Source organism: Geotrypetes seraphini, chromosome 7, assembly GCF_902459505.1.
Source record: "Geotrypetes seraphini chromosome 7, aGeoSer1.1, whole genome shotgun sequence".
Classification (NCBI taxonomy): domain Eukaryota; kingdom Metazoa; phylum Chordata; class Amphibia; order Gymnophiona; family Dermophiidae; genus Geotrypetes; species Geotrypetes seraphini.
Window position 1 is genome coordinate 25,218,178 of NC_047090.1, and position 19,380 is coordinate 25,237,557.

General features: G+C 41.8%; 1 protein-coding gene across 2 annotated transcripts in view; it reads right to left on the minus strand.

Annotated features, from left to right (window-relative positions):
• SLC25A3 (solute carrier family 25 member 3) overlaps nt 1-5,921 on the minus strand; it is a 35,557-nt gene extending 29,636 nt beyond the window's left edge. Inside the window, exons 1-3 of one of the 2 annotated variants that reach the window (XM_033953365.1) lie at nt 5,763-5,921; nt 5,351-5,522; nt 266-387 (exon numbers count right to left, since the gene is read on the minus strand). In XM_033953365.1, the coding sequence (XP_033809256.1) occupies nt 266-387; nt 5,351-5,510 (282 nt within the window). In that variant the 5' untranslated portion in view covers nt 5,511-5,522; nt 5,763-5,921. Of the gene's footprint in view, nt 1-265; nt 388-731; nt 857-5,350; nt 5,523-5,762 lie in introns of both variants that reach the window. The other variant, XM_033953364.1, reaches the window with a different exon arrangement.
• Between the last annotated feature and the right edge of the window lie 13,459 nt (nt 5,922-19,380).

Genomic DNA, 19,380 nt, shown 5'->3' on the forward strand with positions numbered 1-19,380 from the left:
ATTGCCACAGGCCTATATCCTGAAGTACTACAAAATCGATACGAGACCATGGATGCCAGAGAATCTGAGCAGCTTTTCTCTGGCCACCTACCTGAAATATTGATTCAAAGCTTTAAGTTTTTTTTTCATTCATTTACTGTTGAGAAATACCAAAACTACAATATTTTTTCAATATGATCCATCAGATTTGAAACCATGCTATTTTAAACATGCCTAGCAGAAAACCATTTCACAAATGTTTCACATGTCAATACAGAATACAAACCTGAATACGACATTTCACTAAATCCAGAGGAACAACTGCAGTGTGCGTTATACCACAACTTAGGATCCCACCAAAGCCACATAGCGCATAAAACTTGAGTGAACCATATTCACAGCTGTACTCTGTAGTAAAGAAGAGACACACCATGCTTTTAGGCAAACCACATGCACTGCTGGAAGAACATAAGGCAGTGGTAGTCACTCCCAGTTTGAAGGCCACAAAGGGTCAGATTTTCATGATAAGTTTAATGAATATGCATGATAGAGGTGCATACTTATTAAGAAATAATCTGACCCATTTGCAACCCTTGAGGGTTCGGAACAAATATAATTTAAAAATGATCCCAATGTCCAACCACTGTAATATCTCCAGCTTGGTTAGTTAGTAAAACCAGTTAAGAGTCACATGAATAACTACAAGCATGGTTACATAACACCATTTCCTTTTTGTACATGCAACCACAAACCTGAATCCTGCATTTGACCAGATCTAGAGGGACCACAGCAGTGTGTGTTGTACCACAGCTAATGATTCCTCCAAGGCCACAAAGAGCAAAGAATCTGCCCGATCCATATTTGCAGCTATATTCCTCTGTTTAACAAAAAAACCATTTAAAACATTTTTATTGTTCTTTTAACAAACTTACCGTATATACTCAAATAAAAGTTGAGGTGACCTCTCCCCTCCCCCCATGGAAAAAAAGGATGGAAAAAAAAAAGGTTGAGTCGAATATAAACTAGGGGTTTATATTCAAGTGCCCTGCCAAGCTATGCATCCAGCCCCTCTTCCTCCCTCTGCACCCAGCCCCCCCTCTCCCTGCATCAAATCCCCTCTCTCCCTGCCAGGCTTTGCAAACAGTCCTCCTCCCTCCCCAACTTTACTCTCAGCCCCCCTCCCTCCCAGCAGGCTCTGCATCCTGTCCCCACTCCCCTGATGCCTTGCATGCCTCTGCCTGCTATAAGCAATGGTGGTCCAGCAGTGGGCCAGGCCAGGAGGGATTCCTCCCACCTCCTGTCTTGGACAACTGATACATCCCACATCCCTGACTTAAAAAAAACCAAAACAAAAAACCTACCTTTAAAACACTTAAGGTCCAGCAGTGAATCATGGCAGGAGCGATCTTCTATACTCCTACCCCATGCAGAACCACTATCTGAATGGCAGATGCAAGACTGCGGAAACTCGCAGTAGCCATTCAGATAGCAGTTCTGTAAGGGGTAGGAGTATAGAAGATCGCTCCTGCCCCAGTTCACCTCTGGACTACCAGTGCTTTAAAGGTAGGTTTTTAAAAAAAGTCTGGGAGGCGGGAGGGAGATGGGATGTGTCAAGAGTCAGCTGAGACAGGAGGCAGAAGGGATCCCTCCTGTCCTAGCCCACCAGGGTTTACGGCAGGCCCTGGGAAGGCTTGCAATAGGTCCAGGTGAGGTGGGCACAGACCCAAATATAAACCGAGACCTCCATTTTTGGGCCCAAATTCTCAGCCCTAAGTTGTGGAGACTTTAAAAAGTAAGTTGTAGTGAGGTCCTGTAGGGGGATAAAAACTGCAAATAATAGAAGTCATGAGTGCCAAACCAGCAAAACGGAGGGGGGAGTGTATACCTGAAAGTAATTCATTCTGAACTACCAATGAAAAAGGCCTAAACTAAATTTAACGTGCATCTTATGAATAGTAATATGTTCTGAACATCTCGCACCAAAAGCTACCAATTCCTAAACATAAACTAAGTTTTGATTTCGGTTGTAAAAATATTTCAGCATGTGAACTAGGACAAAAACAAGGAGTCTAGGCATCTGATGTTGATGGTACAAGCTGTGTGTTAAGAGTATACCAACATTGGTGTACGATCTTGATTTATGTACACAAATAGGAGGAACATGCCAACCGATAACCACAATATTGGGTTATATATATATTAGATAGATTCATATCTGCGCTTACTAAATGGTAATTTTTCACACAATAATCAATCTATTAGATGGAGATAAGAACATGATGGATGTGTTCTAATCCCCAATATTTAAAAAATATAATAACCCAACTTCAGCTCCTGGATACTGGGATGCACTGACTGCAGGACCTCCTGATTGCAGCTTGGACCAGCACTGACCGGTCCTCCTCTCTTCTATCTCACTGCCTTGGGCTTTGTCGTCTACCCTTTCTTCTTCTCTAGCCTTCTGGTGGCAGTAAAACAAGAAAAAAAAAAGATGCATGTAGAAACTGGCACAAAACCTCACTAACACTAGTCACACCATGGGCTAAATCCCAGTATTAAACAAACTATAAGTTAAGCGTACACAAGACCAGAAGACTTAACATCTGGGTTATTATTGGATTTAACTGAACTGTACAACGTTTATACATTTCTTTGCATGTTATCTTCTATACTAAACCCGTGTGCAAAGGGCAGCCACCCCAGGACCAAAAAAAAGTACACAGAACCCCCTGCATTATTATACTATGCATCTTCATAGATTACTGTTTGGTATTTAAGCAATACATCAATAGAAAATGCCAACAGATGAACACCATATTACTTGTTAAATTATAGTTCACCAATTTTGATATCACCTATTCTTAAGGCAGCAAAGATTAAATAAAAGCTATCAAAATTTAACTCTTGCAGAGCTATAGAAAAGCATATAGCATTAATGTAAAAATGCCACAAGTAAAATTAGAAGTTTCTTCCCAATCAGCTATTTTTTTCATTAACACACTCAATCAGCAAAGACTAAATTGTTTCCTAACAATATACCTAGGCAGTTACCAGCTAGTAATTCTGGTTTCAGCTGATCAATACTAGTAAACTCTCACTATAATCAAATTGTGTTCACAACTGGATGAGTTAGATCCAATAACAATGACACAAACTATAATTATAAGTTCACCTTCCCTCTGAATGCTAATAGATTACTCTCCTACTATACTATGTCTGAGAGTATTGCGCAGGAGTTGACACTGCAGCCTCGGCACCCTGAGGTTATAGGTTCTGACATGCGCTGCTCCTTGTAATAGCTTAAAAACTTCTTAAACAGAACTTGTATAGTAAAAATGTCCAAAATGATATCCAAAGATTGGTCTCTTCCTTACAGCGTCCCCCCAAGGTTCTCCTCTTTCACCTATCCTGTTTAATATCTTTTTGCATTCTTTAAGTTTTACTCTGGAAAAAGTTAAATTTGTCATTCATATAAGCATTCCTTTTTAATGTTCATTAGATCATATTAAATTAAAACTGAATTACTGCATGAAGTTGTTAGAGAATAAATTGGATGTTGATTTATCAACTTAAATTAAATAAGGATAAAATAATTGCGATACTAAAGTTTTACGAATTGCGATACTAAAAATTTTTTCACCATAAATAAGATTGATTTTTAATGCAATAAGAATATTAGGAGTTCATTTTGATCACAATTGTTCACTATTAGCTCAGGTCAACCTGCTAATAAAGTCTTTTAGTCTTTTCTAGAAACTCAGAAGGATTATTAGAAAGTATTTAGATAATTATCACTTGTGCCTATTACTACTACTTATCACTTTATATAGCGCTGAAAGGCATATGCAGCACTGTACGTTGACATTTTTAGACAGTCCATGTTCAGAAGAGCTTACAATCTAACTTGTCTCAATTGGACTATTGCAATGTCACTGTCTTAGACTGGAGTTTTTTAAAACTATAATTCTCAGGCAAACTCTACAGTATACAGCCATTATATCAATCTTCAGATTAAAGAAAAGTGATAAGATTATACCTTACCTATGTGAACTGCACTGGCTACCTATAGAAGGGAGAATACTTTATAAATTCTATTGTATACTATTTAATATACGTTTATGTTTTATTAACATTTGATATACCGCTTAAGCATATTACAGATCTAAGCGGTTTACAATAAGATACAGGAACTTAACTTCCCTATCTGTCACGAAGGCTCACAATCTAGCTAAAGTACCTGAGTAAATTATTAAAATAGAAAAGATACCAAAATTCCAAGAATTGCGAGGGAAACTTCAGATTATATGCCTCAACTCTAATTTTTCTAACAATCCATCTTTGAATCTGAGAAATAATGAAACTTTTCAGTATCCAGTCATTAAGAATATGATACAATAGATCTTTTAACTCCACATGTTCTTATGCTTATGAAGCAGCAAAACATTGGAAAACTTTACCGATCAATAATAAGCCAGCAATTTAATTTTAAGATTTTCAAATAAGATTTTTTTAAAAGACCTATTTCAAGAAGTTATCATCAACTCCTAAATATTGTAATACTATTTAATAATTTGTACCTTCATAATTAATTTAACCACTGTGAACTTCATGGAGGTACTGGCGGCCTTGGACAGGTCACTTGGTCCCCCAATACCCCAGGTGTATTAGATAGATTGTGAACCCACCAGGACAGACAGAAAACGTTTGAATATCTGAATTAATTCAAGTTAAATCATTCTGAGCTCCCCTGGGAGAATGGCATAGAAAGTTGAATGAAAAAATAAAATAGGTAACACCCAAAGAAAAGAATTAGGAGGCAAGGAAAGAAACAAATGGGTTAAAAACAAATCTCTTAACATGCAGCAAGGGCTCACCCATTTTAAGTGACCCACTCAAGCTTCCATTAAACATCTGGCAACTACCTGAGCTAGCTATTTAGTAGTGCCACAGCACCATGAAGTATTGCTTATTAAACAAGTCCTTTCCTACCTCCAACGCTTAGTAGACTCTGAAAGTAGGCAAAAGGAAGTCCAGCTCTCCATCCCCTGTATAATTAAACAGATCTAACAGAAACACTATCTGCGGGCACAAGCTAAAATCGCGCATAGATTTCTGCCCTAAAAGCATCTTTGATAAATTGTTTGGCTTAAAAATATTGCAACTCAAGATACAACCAAAATAAGAGCAAGTACAGAATTTGAAATAAGCTAGACTCCGCCTACAACTCACTAGAGCAAATCTAGACGTGGTTATTAAATTAAGAGTTAGATCCTAGCTTACTAGTTAAGAAAGAAGGAAGCAGGAAAAAGGCCGAGCTTAGGATTTTGCTCCACTCCACGCTGTCTCCAAATACCTTAGCCCTTTCTCTTACCTTCATTTTTCGCCGCGGCGGCTGCAAAGCACCGGGCGGCCCCGTTCTGCGGCGGCCGCGAAACGCTCGTCTGGCGGGCGGTCAGGCCATCCTGAGTCACCTGGAAATGCGGGGCGCTAAACGGATTCCCCCGGGCCAGAGAGGCGACGGACGAATACATGTCGGGCTGGTACTGCAGGAAAAACAACGGTTAACAACAAAAGCAAGGCTCGTTTACAAGGTGCCCTTAGCCCTCTCGCACTAGGCCAACGCCCCCACCCAGCGGCTACGCTGCGGCACCGCCTTCCACCGCTAATGCACCCGAACGGGCAAGTGCCTTCCTCGCCAACCGCGCTTGCCTTCCCCCCGCACTTTCACCGACGTGCAAGTCACGCCGGCATCCCTCTCATCCCCGCAGTCCCTCAGCACTCACTCGTTCTAAGATGGCCGCCGCTTCCCCTGGCCGGCTCGCAAAGACCGAACGTCCTCCAGCGCAAGCGAATTTGTCCTTCTCTGACGTCACCGTGCCACGTGAGTCGGCATCCCGAGCGCGCACAGCTGGCTCCAATTGGCTGGCGAACTCTGTGGCTCTCGCGTCACGGCGGGCGATGCGATGGTGACGCGTTTCTCGTGCGACAGAAAGGGTCGCATGGATGCGGTCGCGTGACAGGTTGGGGGTGACCTGTGACCCAAGGCAATGTCAGCCTCACCTTCGATATTTTGAGGCAAGCATACGTAGATCTTGAATGGGGGACGGCCGTGATAAAAGTTTAATGATTACCGTAGGTGATAGTGTAATGATAAGTGAATATAAAACATCTCAGCTATAACTTTTGTTTTTCTGAGTTAACTCACTCCTTTCCAGAAGTAGTTCATAGCAAGTTGCATTTAGGTGCAATTTTTTCGAGTCGGGTTTTTAGGATTTCCCCAATGAATATACATGAACACCTCCACTGCTCCTGTCACGCCACCGCCGCCGCCTCAGAGGAACCGAATCCCCACTCTATACCACTACCAATACAAATAGACGCCATAGCGCATTTCGATCTTCGAATAAGAGTTCTATATTCTGTAAGTTTTTGGTTCTCTTGATATTGTTGTGGCTATCATATTTTCAAGATATGGGCTTATCATTCCCATACTTGAATTGACATTATTGTACACAAGTTACACAGCAATGATAGTCATGATGATACACAGAAGTCATGGCGCTATGTGAGCTATTGATATAAGTAGAATTGACAATATTATTGTGTAGGTTAGTTCAGTGGTCTTCAACCACCGGTCCATGGACCAGTACCGATCCACAGAAATTGTCTGCCGGACCACAGGGCCAGCACGTGCATCAGGCCCAAAACAGTGTTCTTCAACCACCGGTCCACAGTATGATCGATGCGGCGTTATGTTCACGCCAGCTCCCTCTTCCTAACTGATTCAGTGCACAAAGCCACGGGCAGTGGCTCCTACGGGCATCCTGCGCCTGAACCGGAAGCCTTCTCTCTGACGTTGCAACATCAGAGGGAAGGCTTCCAGATGAGGCATGGGAGGTGCAAGGTGCAATTAGTACTATTATGGAGGCGGGGTCTGGGATGGAGATTGGGTAGAGATATGGGGGGGGGGGTCTGGCCCACGACTTAGCCCAGTGGTCTTCAACCGCCAGTCCACAGACTGATGCCAGTCCACAGAATAATTCTTTTATTTCTGCCAGTCCATAGGTGTAAAAAGGTTGAAAAACACTGGGTTAGTTTACATACAAAATTAGAAGAGAGGCTTTTTTTTTTTTTTTTAAGAATCTATGATAGAGATCTGGACCCAATCAGACTCAGATCTATTGCTTGTTCAATACAGTTCCGAACAGGTTTCTGAGATTCTTTTTACCTCTCTTTTAAACATTTAAATAAAAAAATCTTTATCACACCTTTTACCAAAGATTGAAACCATTTACACTTGAGTTGGGAGCTATTAATAGGGTTTCATTCCATGAATGTATTCATTAGTGGGCAGACTTAAAGATCTCAATATGTATATTATGGAGCAAAGGTGTGGGGGGGGGGAGAAGGGGGAAATATGATAGAGGCGTTTAAATACCTACATGACCCCCATTGTGAAAGCTTATTATCTCCTAGCTTAAAAATCCCCAAGAGGAACAGCCACAAGTGGAAGCTTTAGTTGAAATGGATACTCTGGCTGTTTCTAATATATTGGAGCATTTAGATCAAGGAAATGTAACACCAGCTACAATGGTGATAACTTTTGCTTTAATCTGATAGTGATTGTTGAGAATGTTCTTTCATCATTTTGATAAGAAGTTATTTTATTTAAAAAGAAATGTTTTTCCTGATGTCTCAAGAGACGCAAAAAAAGAGAAAACAATTTATTTTGCTAAAACCTGGATTATTAGTTAGGAGCATTGTATTTTAAAAAATTTCCTTGTAAATGTATTGTGATATACAAATCTGTACGTTATATATTTTTAAATCTTTTACATATAGTCAATTTTTTGAAGTCTGATTCCTGCTCCTCCCTTGTCTCCTGTTGAAGGTACTATATGAGATTTAATTAGAAGGACTTTACTGACTTTTCATTATAATCCATTTGATTATGGCTACAGAACTTTATGTGAGGAAAATAAATAACAAGAGAAAAAGGAAACCGACATGGTTCTCCAAACTAATGGCGGAGAAAATAAAGGCAAAAGAGTTCCTGAAATATAAAAAACAAACAAACCAAGAAGAGGAGTGCAGAAAGGAAACTGAAAGAAGCCAAGAGAGGGAGATACTTCTGACGAAAGTGCAGGCGGAAGAGTAAATGGCTAAAGCGTAAAAAAGGGAGACAAAAATCTTTTCAGATATACCGGTGAAAGGAGGAAGATGAAAAATGGAATTGCTAAACTAAAAGATGCTAGGAACCGATATGTGGAGAGTGATGAGGAAAAAGCAAATGTGCTAAATAAATACTTCTGCTCTGTGTTTAACGGAAGAAAATCCGGGAGAAGGATCGAGGTTGTCTGGCAAAGTTATATGGGAAAATGGAATAGATTCTGCACCATTCATGGAGGAAAGTGTTTATGAACAACTTGAAAAACTGAAGGTAGACTAAGCGATGGGACCGGATGGGATCCATCCCAGGATACTGAGGGAACTCAAGAGGTTCTGGCAGGTCCTATTAAAGACTTGTTCAACAAATCTCTGGAGACGGGAGTGGTTCCTGGGGATTGGAGAAGAGTGGATGTGGTCCCTATTCACAAAAGTAGAAACTAAAGGCCGGGAAGCCTCACTTCGGTTGTTTGAAAAATAATGGAAGTGTTGCTGAAAGAAAGGATAGTGAACTTCCTAGAATCTAATGGGTTACAGGATCTGAGGCAACATGGCTTTACTAAAGATAAATTGTGTCAAACGAATTTGAATTTTTTGATTGGGTGACCAGATAACTGGATCGAGGACATATGCTAGTCATAATTTATTTAGATTTCAGCAAAGCCTTTGACATGGTTCCTCATAGGAAGCTCTTAAACAAACTTGAAGGGCTGAAGTTAGGACCCAAAGTGGTGAACTGGATTAGAAACTGGTTGACGGACAGATGCCAGAGGGTGGTGGTTAATGGAAGTCGCTTGGAGGAAGGAAAGATTAGTGGAGGAAGGAAAGATTAGTGGAGTCCCTAAAGGTTCAGTGCTGGGGCCAATCCTGTTTACTATGTTTGTGAGTGACATTGCTGAAGGGTTAGAAGGAAAGGTTTGCCTTTTTGCTGATGATACCAAAATTTGTAACAAAGTAGACACCAAAAAGGGAGTGGAAAACATGAAAAAGGATCTACAAAAGTTAGAGGAATGGTCTAATATCTGGCAACTAAAATTCAATGAAAGAAATGCAGAGTAATGCATTTGGAGATTAATAATCGGAAGGAGCTGTATATGCTGGGAGGTGAGAAGCAGATATGCACAGATGGGGAGAGGTACCTTGGGGTGATAGTGTCCGACGATCTAAAGGCGAAAAAACAATGCGACAAGGCGGTGGCTGCTGCCAGAAGGATACTGGGCTGTATAAAGAGAGGCGTAGCTAGTAGAAGAATGAAGGTGTTGATGCTCCTGTACAGATTGTTGGTGAGGCCCCACTTGGAGTATTGTGTTCAGTTTTGGAGACCGTATCTGGTGGAGGACACAAAAATACTTGAAGCGGTCCAGAGGAGGGCGATGAAATGATAAGGGTTTTGCGCCAAGAGACCTATGAGAAGAGACTGGAAGCCATGAATATGTATACCTTAGAGGAAAGGAGGGACAGGGGAGATATGATTCAGATGTTCAAATACTTGAAAGGTATTAAAGTTGAACAAAATCTTTTCCAGAGAAAAGAAAATGGTAAAATCAGAGGACATAATTTGAGGTAGAGAGGTGGCAGACTCACGAACAATGTAAGGAAATTCTTCTTGGAGAGGGTGGTGGCTGACTGGAATGCGCTCCCGAGAGAGGTGGTAGAGATGAAGACGGTGACAGAGTTAAAAAAAAAAAAAAAAAGCATGGGATGAACACAGAGGATCTAGAATCAGAAAATAATAGTAAATATTAAAGAACTAAGGCCAGTACTGGGCAGACTTGCATGGTCTGTGTCTGTATATGGCCGTTTGATGGAAGATGGGCTGTTGAGGACTTCAATGGCTGGGATGGTGTAGATGGGCTGAAGTGAGCTTTGACGGAGACTTCAGTAGTTGAAACCTAAGGACAGTACCGGGAAGAGCTTTGGATTCTTGCCCAGAAAATAGCTAAGAAAAAAAACAACAAATTTTTAGATCGAATCAGTTTGGGCAAACTGGATGGACCATTTAGGTCTTTACCTGCCATCATCTACTATGTTACAAGACCTACGTCCACCTTATGATCTTGTGCATCCTTTAACATTACTTCTTTTTCACTAGGGAGTGAGGTACGTTTAGTTACTTGAGCCACAGTGGAATCCATCTTTGCGTGACTAAACAACTGCCAAAATTTCAGAGCCATAGATTTGACACCTTCAGGGAGCCTTCTGGAATCCCCCATTGCTCAGTGACCAGCAAGGTGATGTCCAGATGCAAGGGGGAAAAAAGTGGTCTGAGCATTTGTGCCGCTCATGACTGTGTACTGTGAGGTGGAAGGCTGCTGAGGCTCCAACTTCAACTCCATGAATGCATCCATGACGACATGTGGAACGGTAGCCGACTTGAACAGTCACTACACCGATGAAGCATCTCCCTGGTCGAAAGCAGTGTTCGCCTCTTGACTCCTGGTCATTGACAGGGAAGTGAAATCCTCTAGGAAGAAAACTGAGCCCTGTGACAATAAAAGTATGGAACCCGATCTCCAATCCTCACAGTCCTGCTCCGCTTGGTCACACAGATTGGAAGCTAGCTTCCTCCATGGCATCTCTCCCCGTTCTGATACCAGGATGCTCCCAGGCAGTGCAGTGCATCCCAGGCCTGTCAAATAAGCTTTCCACAGTAGAGGAGTTGCCGTACAGTGAAAGATTAGAGAAACTGGGCCTTTTCTCCCTTAAACAGAGGAGATTGAGAGGGGACATGATCAAAACATTCAAGGTACTGAAGGGAATAGACTTAGTAGATAAGAACAGGTTGGTCACCCTCTCCAAAGTAGGGAGAACGAGAGGGCACTCTCTAAAATTGAAAGGGGATAGATTTCGTACGAATGTAAGAAAGTTCTTCTTCACTCAGAGAGTGGTAGAAAACTGGAACGCTCTTCCGGAGTCTGTTGTAGGGGAAAACACCCTCCAGGGATTCAAGACAAAGTTAAACAAGTTCCTGCTGAACCAGAACATACGCAGGTAGGGCTAGTCTCAGTTAGGGTGCTGCTCTTTGACCACGGGCCGCTGCGTGAGCAGACTGCTGGGCAAGATGGACCACTGGTCTGACCCAACAGCGGCAATTCTTATGTTCTTATGTAGATCCACAAATTCTGGAGTAAATCCTTGAATAGGAGGCCCCAAAGACCCCTGCAGGACCTCAGACTGGCTTCTCTTGGGCTCTGCAGTGTCCTTGCATTTGTGTTTCATACCTTTATTATTTGGGGACTTTGGAAAGGATTTTCTCCCTATCACACAACCTACTTGCGTTTCCTAGCCCTTGGAGGAGGCTAAGCCCAAGGCTTCCGCCCCATCTTCACTTATGCCTTGGCACGCAGTACATGGTCTCTCTTCAGCTGACCATCCAGCACAAAACTGGCATAATGCAGGGGTAGAACAGCCTGAGGAGTCTTTAGAAAAAAAGACTGTTTAAAATCCAAGATAGACACTGCCAGAAAAATCACACCAAAATGGCCCATGGGGGCACTCCAGAAAGAGATTTTTGACAATGGGAGACTCTCTGGTCCCAGAAACCCTTAAATTCAATTCTTTCATACCCCCCTGATTTTCCCCATAGGGAATAATAGGTTGTACTCACAGTAATGCTACTGCTGGTGCCTGCCTGTGTTAAGTTTTGCTTCAGCCTGACTGAAGTGGAGAGAATTATCTGCCTTGATCCTTGCAGAATAGTTCAGACCTGGAAATCTTTGGGTTGCCAGTTTGACAGGAACTGACTGAAGGCTCAACCCCCACAAATCCTTGTGGCATGATGGGAGAGAGGGGGAGAGAATAAAATGCAGCTTGCTCCCTGAAACACAAAGGGATTCACATTGGCTTGGGGGTTGAGCCTGTACTCAAGCCTCTAATAAATCAGAAGGGGAGCAGGCTCTCAGGGGAATTGACCCCAAGCCTGGAAGTAATACAAAGCAGGATGGCTCATCAGGTACACTTGAGGGTTGTCCTGCAAGCTGCAGTCTACTCCCGTGGAGTCTGCATTCTCTCTTAGGCAGAGTAACCCCAAATAATAATAATTTTATTTCTTATATACCATAATTTCAAAGCAGTTTACAACAAGTTACATACAATGAGAGTAAGAGATATTTACAACAAGAATTAAGAGATGTTTACAACAAGATACATACAATGAGTGTATGAGATGTAAGGGGAACAGAAAAAGTACTTTCTGGGATACAAATTGCAAATGGAAGAGAACCAAGATGGTTTGAATCAAAAGGAAGTATCTAGTCAGAGATTGGGGTGCAGGGGAAAACAATTTGGGTGGAATACCTTTACAAATGAGAAGAAGGATGAGTTAATCTAAAATCAAGAGAATTGGGGATTGGGATGAGGATAGCTGAGGGGGATTGGGCAAGAATTGGGAATTAGAATTTGTTAAAGAGATGGGTCTTCAGTGATTTTCTGAAGTCGGCATAAGAAGTGGCCTCAAGAATGGGTTTTACGAGCCATGTGTTCAGTTTGGCTGCCTGGAATGATAACATTCTGTCTAGGAACTTCTTGTAAAGACATGATTTCAGGGATGGGTAATTGAAGAGATTTATTCTGCGAGAGCTCTTATTAGAGCTGTTGAGGATGAATTGAGAGGCGAGGTAAGTTGGTAGCATTCCAAAGAAAGCTTTGTAGCTGATGCAGGCAAACTTGAAGAGTATTCTGGATTCCACCGGCAACCAGTGGAGTATCTGGAAGTATGGGGTGATATGTTCCCATTTTTTTAAACCAAAGATGAACCGGACCGCAGTGTTCTGAATTAATCTCAGCTTGTTAAGTGTCTTCTTATAAGCTCCCAGATATATAATGTTGCAGTAATCCAGCGTACTCAAGATGGATGATTGTACAAGTAGTTGAAAGGATGAATCATCAAAGTATTTTTTAATGGTGCAGAGCTTCCATAGGACTGATTTACTATTTTTGAACATTAAATCTATATGCTTTTCCAGGGTTATGTGTTTGTCAAGGGTGACTTCTAGTATTTTTATAGTTTGGTCAATTTCGTAATCACGGCCATTCACGTGAATCGTGTTGTCTTTTATCTTTTCATTGGGAGATGCCAGGAAATATAGGGGGTCCTCTGGCACCAAAGCTTCCTGAAAATGAAATGAAATGACCCCAAAATAATTAAAAGAAACAAACTAACAGAGCAGATCAGAACACCTCCTCTTGGTTCACTTGCATAAGAAAAAACTGAAGAGAGCTATACTCCACTGAAGGAGGAGGATCTGAAAGATGTGATTGACACCCTTCTGCAAGTGGTTCGCAACCACAGAATGATCATCTAAAGTATGGACTCCCGTGTAAATGTAATAGAATGCCCTTTTTTGAATCTGTGTTAAGAATAAGGGATCAAAGGTGTTGCTGTGTGGATATGGGGTCTGTGTTAAGAGTAAGGGATCAAAGGTATTGCTATGTGGATATGGAAAGAGGATGTAAGAACAGAGTAAAGAAATCAGAAGAGATGCAGTGGGATAGAAGTGAAATTTGAGAGGATCAGGACCATGAGGGGGGATCGTCTGTTCTGAAATTGTCTTCTCTGATCCAGAAACCCCTAACCCTTCTCTCATTTGTTACCAATTCCCCTATCCAATCCTTCCTTTGTGCCTCCATCTTCTAGCCCTCTGCTGCTTCTTTCCTTGTCCTTCCTCTCTCCCAAATCTATTTTCCGTGCTTCTATTCACATCCCCCCAGAAATAGACATGAACCAAATCCATTAACCAGATGCGCAAGAAATGTCAATTTTTTTAAAAAGAAAAATATGAAAATAAATGCAGTTATCATCCTGTTTCACTACATTATACATTTGTTACACTCCCTATCCTCCACACTGGTCACCTTGCTTAAAGTACTTTTTTTAAATCACTGCAGCCCACCATTAAAATGAGTTTCAAACCACTTTAACTGCTGCAAATTCATATATTATCACATTTACTTGACCCAACAGAAATAATTTTTAGTACAGAAATATCAGCTATAGCATCTAAAAGGTTCTTAAAGTCTCCTGCTGGCTCATCACCTGACAACCTCAACAGTACCAGTTTACATTTATGGTAGTATGCCTTTAAGGCAGATCACTCCTTTTCATATCTCCAAGAAGTGTGCTAGCACATGATCTTAGGGTTTCTTTTTCTTTTGAACACTCTTTTTAATACTTGTCCCACAGTGGACATAACAGGTCTTAAGCTTAAAAAACATGAGATATTTGCTACATTAAGTTGGTCCTTGGACCTATGAATAAGAAATTTGCGTTCCTATTTATCCAGACTAGCTTGTGAGCTCCCAGAGACCTGGTTGAGACCTAGAAGAAATTCATATCTTACAGTTCACAGCTTCTGTTTCCAAAATCCATATGATTTTTAAACTTATGAACTTCATAAAACAGCTGAGAAAAGTAGGGCTTTGCAGCAATTAACTTTGCTGATAGCTGTCCCACACAGGCAAATGAACACCAGGCAAATTGCAGCGCCAGATCACGATTTGCAATCTGGCATATCCATGTGTTTAGTTAAACAAAAGCAGGAAAAAAAATAGAGAGGGCTAGATTCAGTGAATGGCGCTCAATGCTATTCTATAATGGGTACTCAAATAGCAAGAGTGTTGATTTTGGTGCCCCTCTTAGCCCTGCCCCAGAGAAAGACATAACTCATTTTCAGACACAGGCACGTCATAAAAATAGACAAATAAATTTATTGTCTTAACATTTTAGAGACAAAACATCTTAATAACTAATATCAACTTAAGCAATCTGTTTTATACACAAAAATAATAGTCCAAAGTACAATGCAGTTTTCTTGTCTTCAAGATTGTATTAACATAAAAATGTTACTAATAGTGTTGTAATATAAGTTGTTATAAGTAATTAGTTACTTGCAAAAGACACTTGAAGTTAACAAAGCAACATAATGGATTTTTTTTCTTGGTAGTTGCTAAATGTGTAACCATTTATCTCCCCCACCCACCCTTGAAAAATGTAACTTTTATTCACCCTTTGGTACAAAATATTTTACAAGGTGTTTTCCATAAAAAGAGAGACTATATTTAAAAGGCATGTGCTAATAAAAATCCTTAAACTGCTACATTATATCATAAACAGCATCTAAATACAATTTAGCCCACCTCTGGTAATTTGCTGTACTGTATATAGAATGCCCACTGGATGCTTATTTTTTAAATTTATTGTAAGCTTTAAGTCAAGAAGAATACCACTGAAACCTTGTTTTCAAGTTAGCCCAATATTACAACTGCCTCCTCCAAAAAATGTTGAGTTGTTTTAGAACTAGTTACTTTTAAAGCAAAGGGGTAAACATCCAAAACATTGTTCTGTAGTCAAGATAGTTGGCTACATGTAAGCTAATATAACCCCTCTTAGCCCTGCCCTAGAGAAGGGCAAAGTCACATCTTATTGCTGGCTACGCTGTGGCTAATAAATCTAGCCAGCTAAGAGATCTTAAAAGCTAGTGCTGAAAATATAGCACTAAGGGGACTAGAATTCTATAAATGGCACCTAAACAACCATCACCCACCGCTCAGTGCTATTCTATAAATGGCACTCAAAAATTATAGCACTGGGCGCCGAGAATCACACCTAGCTTTAGGTGCGGCCATTTACACCAACTGAAATGCAATGCAAATCCTTGTGCCTAATTTAGGTACAGATCTCTTGGGGCTAGATTCACAAACCTGCCCAATCGGGACCGACCCAAGCCAGATCCGGGCAGGTCCGATGGATTCTTTAAAGTTGAATATGCAGATGGGGCGATTGGAGGAATGCCCCCATCTGCCAGCATGGATCGCTGTTGTGCGATCCCCACACATGCGCAGACCATCTGTTGATGGTCTGCACATGCCCATCTGAGCCTTGACTTTAACCTTTTTATTAGTTTTTAGCCCAGCGAGCCTGTGGTTTTAACCCGCTTTAAACCCACGGGTTAAAACCACGGGCTTGCAGGGCAGGGAAGGGCAGGAGAGATTTGGGGAAGGGCAGGAGAAAACTGGGGCGGCAGGCAGGAGAAAACCAGGGCGGCAATGCAGGACGAGCAGGCAGGAGAGATCCGGAAAAGAGCATCGCGGCGGCAGGCAGGAGAAATTCAGGGCATGCAGAGAGCAGGGCTTCTATGGAGCTGGAGAGTTGGAAAGATGTTTGACTGGTCCCCAGCAGTCCCTTCTTGGGTTGATTGGCCAGCCCAGTTGGTTTGAAAAATTTGGTTGGTGAATCGCATCCCTGTCCACTTTGCATGCATGGATTCGAATGGATCACAAGAGAGGTTAGTGAATAGTGCAGGAGGGAAATCTGGTTGCAAACCGATCGGTTTGCTTTGTGAATCTAGCCCCTACTGTTCTATAACCACACACATAAATTGGAGGTTCACTCCTGATCCATCCACTGTCATGCCCCCTTTCTGAAACCGCATGTAATTTTAATTCCAATTAGCACCAAGTGCCTAAGACCCAACTGTCAGCACTAATTGGCTCATTATTCAATTACACACACAAATTGGGAGAGCACCCAAATTTGCACACAATTTTTAGCAAATTTTATAGAATCATGGTGTAAGTTAATGTCTTGACCAAACTCTCCCTCGATTTGCCCATTTTTTGAGCAGCTTAATTTAGCTGATTAGAAAAACTAGCCTTCTAGCTTTATCCCTCAGCAGGGAAAAGTTTCACTCTGCAGGATCCAGATACCTAACTCACTTTTGAATATCAGCCCAATTAGCTTTTACAGAACTTGTTCAACAAATTCGCTTTTTCATAATTTTTTAAATCAAACTGGTGTGATGAGTGCAGCTTGTTACTGTAAATCCCTAGAGTTGGTCTGGTCTCTAATTTGTCTTCTGCATTGAACCAAATTTAATGGGGAATTGTAGAATTTGAAGTGATTATGTTATACTAGTGTTTAAGCCCGTTAGATTAACGGGTGCTAGAATGGATGTGCAGAGTTAACCTTTTAAAAAATTTTAGTAAAAACTTTCCTTGAGATCTTTAATAATCTTTGTAAGGTTTTTTTTTAAAGTTTTTATATTTGTTGTTGCATGTTGTGGACTTAAAGTATTTGCTGTTCCATCTGCTGTCTGTGTGTGACATATTTTGCTGTTTGTCTCCTTGGCTTCTGTCTGTATTTTTATACTGTATGTTTTTCTGGCTGCTGTCTGTCTGTCTCATTGGGTGCTTTAAGTGTGACTGGGTTTTTTTCCGGATATCTCCTTGGCTGCTGTTTGTATTTCTTTATATTGGTCTCTCTCCTTGACCACTGTATGTCTGTTTGTCTATGTTTTGGTATATGTCTCTTTGGCTGCTGTATGTGTGTCATGTGTGTCTGGGGTTTTTTTTTTAACGTTCAATCTGTCTCTCTAGCCTCCTGTCCTTATGATTTTGACTGCCACATTCTGTCTATCTCCTTGGCCACTGTCTGTATTTTTATTTTTTTTCAAATCTGTCTCTCTCCTTGGAGTTGTATGTCTGTCTGTCTTTGTTTTGGTTTATGTCTCCTTGCCGCTGTATGTGAGGGTTTTTTTTAATGTGTGTCTCTGTCTCCTTGTCCATTGTTTGTTTTTTTTTTCCCTCCCTTTCACTCTGTCTCTGTAACCCCTTGTCCTTCTGTGTGTGTCTTTAACTGCCATCTACCTGTGTTTGAGTGTTTCAGTCAATGTTCCTTTTTTAATTTAAATGTCTCTCTCTGGCCCCCTGTCCTTCTATGTGTGTGTATAGATGTAAGGGGGATGTTATGTGTGGAGATGTCAGGTTGCTTTTGGGGGAATATGGCCCTTCTCACACCTATCTTTTTTTGTTCTTGTTGTTATAATGACCGAAGTTGCAAGAGTAAGTCGTTTGAAGTAATGCAGCACAGAGTATAAATCGTAGTAAGTATTAAATAGGCACAGAGTGACTTGTGAAAGTAAAACCGCCACTTGACACTCTTTTGAAAGCGAAAGTTCGCGCTCCGAACGTGTGCACGCGCAAACTTGTTATGGCGACCGTGGAATGTGCCTGCTATTACCCGGATGGGAGGTGTTTAAAGAAACTTGCTGAAAGCTTAATTATTGATCGTTTTATGCTCCTGAGGAAAGGAGAAGTAAAAGCAGGAGTTTTAGAGCCTTAAGCTGAAAATAAAGAGGTGGTGGCGTCGGGGGCTGGTGTGGGCGGGTTCTATCGCCCCATTGCGAAAGTATCCTTGCTAGTGTGGCTAAAGCCTTCTCTCGCAGCAGTTCAGTTTTTGTAAAGTTTAAAGTTTCCGCGGCAGCTCCTTGCCCGATCCCCGCCTGCATCGGAGGCCTTCTCCAACGCAGGTGCGTCTCATCAGAGGAGCCGCCACAGTGGCTTTAAACTTTAAAATAAATTTCAGCCGGTAGTGCCGCTTTTCGTTGATGGAGGTGTGCGAGAGCAGGGAGGCCAGCGCTTTCCAATTTGTCTGCCCAGCGCTTTCCGATTTCTGTGGCCGCCGCATCGCACTCTTGCTGGCCAAGTAAGGCTGGGGACTCGCGCATGCGCACTCCTGCAAGGCCATGGACCTACATCTCAGATCAGGGAAAATGGAAGCACGCAGTTGAGTGCGCATGCGCGGCTAGCGTTTTATTATTTCAGATGTTAAGTTTGTGCCTGAGACAATGAAGGGTTAAATGACTTGCTCGATGTCACAAGCAGCAACCATAGATTTGAACCTGGCTTCACTACAGTTTGAAAAAGTTCTCTTGGCTACTAGAATTCCTAACCTGTTGAGATCATAGGATACAAAAAAACTGGAGTAGTGTGACAATATAACTCTTTCTATGATCTAGTCATGAAATAGGCCTGTGCTGTTTGCATTCTACTGTGTGGGTAACCTATTGTCCTTGCAACTTAGGCCAGGATTCACTAAACCTCCAAACCGTGCACGATCCGTTTACGTTTGCATGCCGGCTGACGAATTCAGTAAAGGCCGGCATGCAAATGGGGACAATCATTAACATGCCCCCTACCCACAGCCAGAGCGATCCCTGCTCATGTGCACACCCTGACAGTAGTGAAAGGAGAAGCAGCCTCCTGTCACTGCTGTCAGGGCTCAGCCCAGATCTCTCTTGCCTGTACCCGGACTCTCCTGCTCTCTGCCGCCGTTCCCTGCAGTGCAGCCTGTGGTTTGAAAGTGGGCTTGCACTGCGGGGAACGGTGACATAGAGCAGGAAAGAGAGACAGGGCCCCAGCCCCGATCTTTCCTGCTTGCCCTGCTCTGCCGTGTCCCCC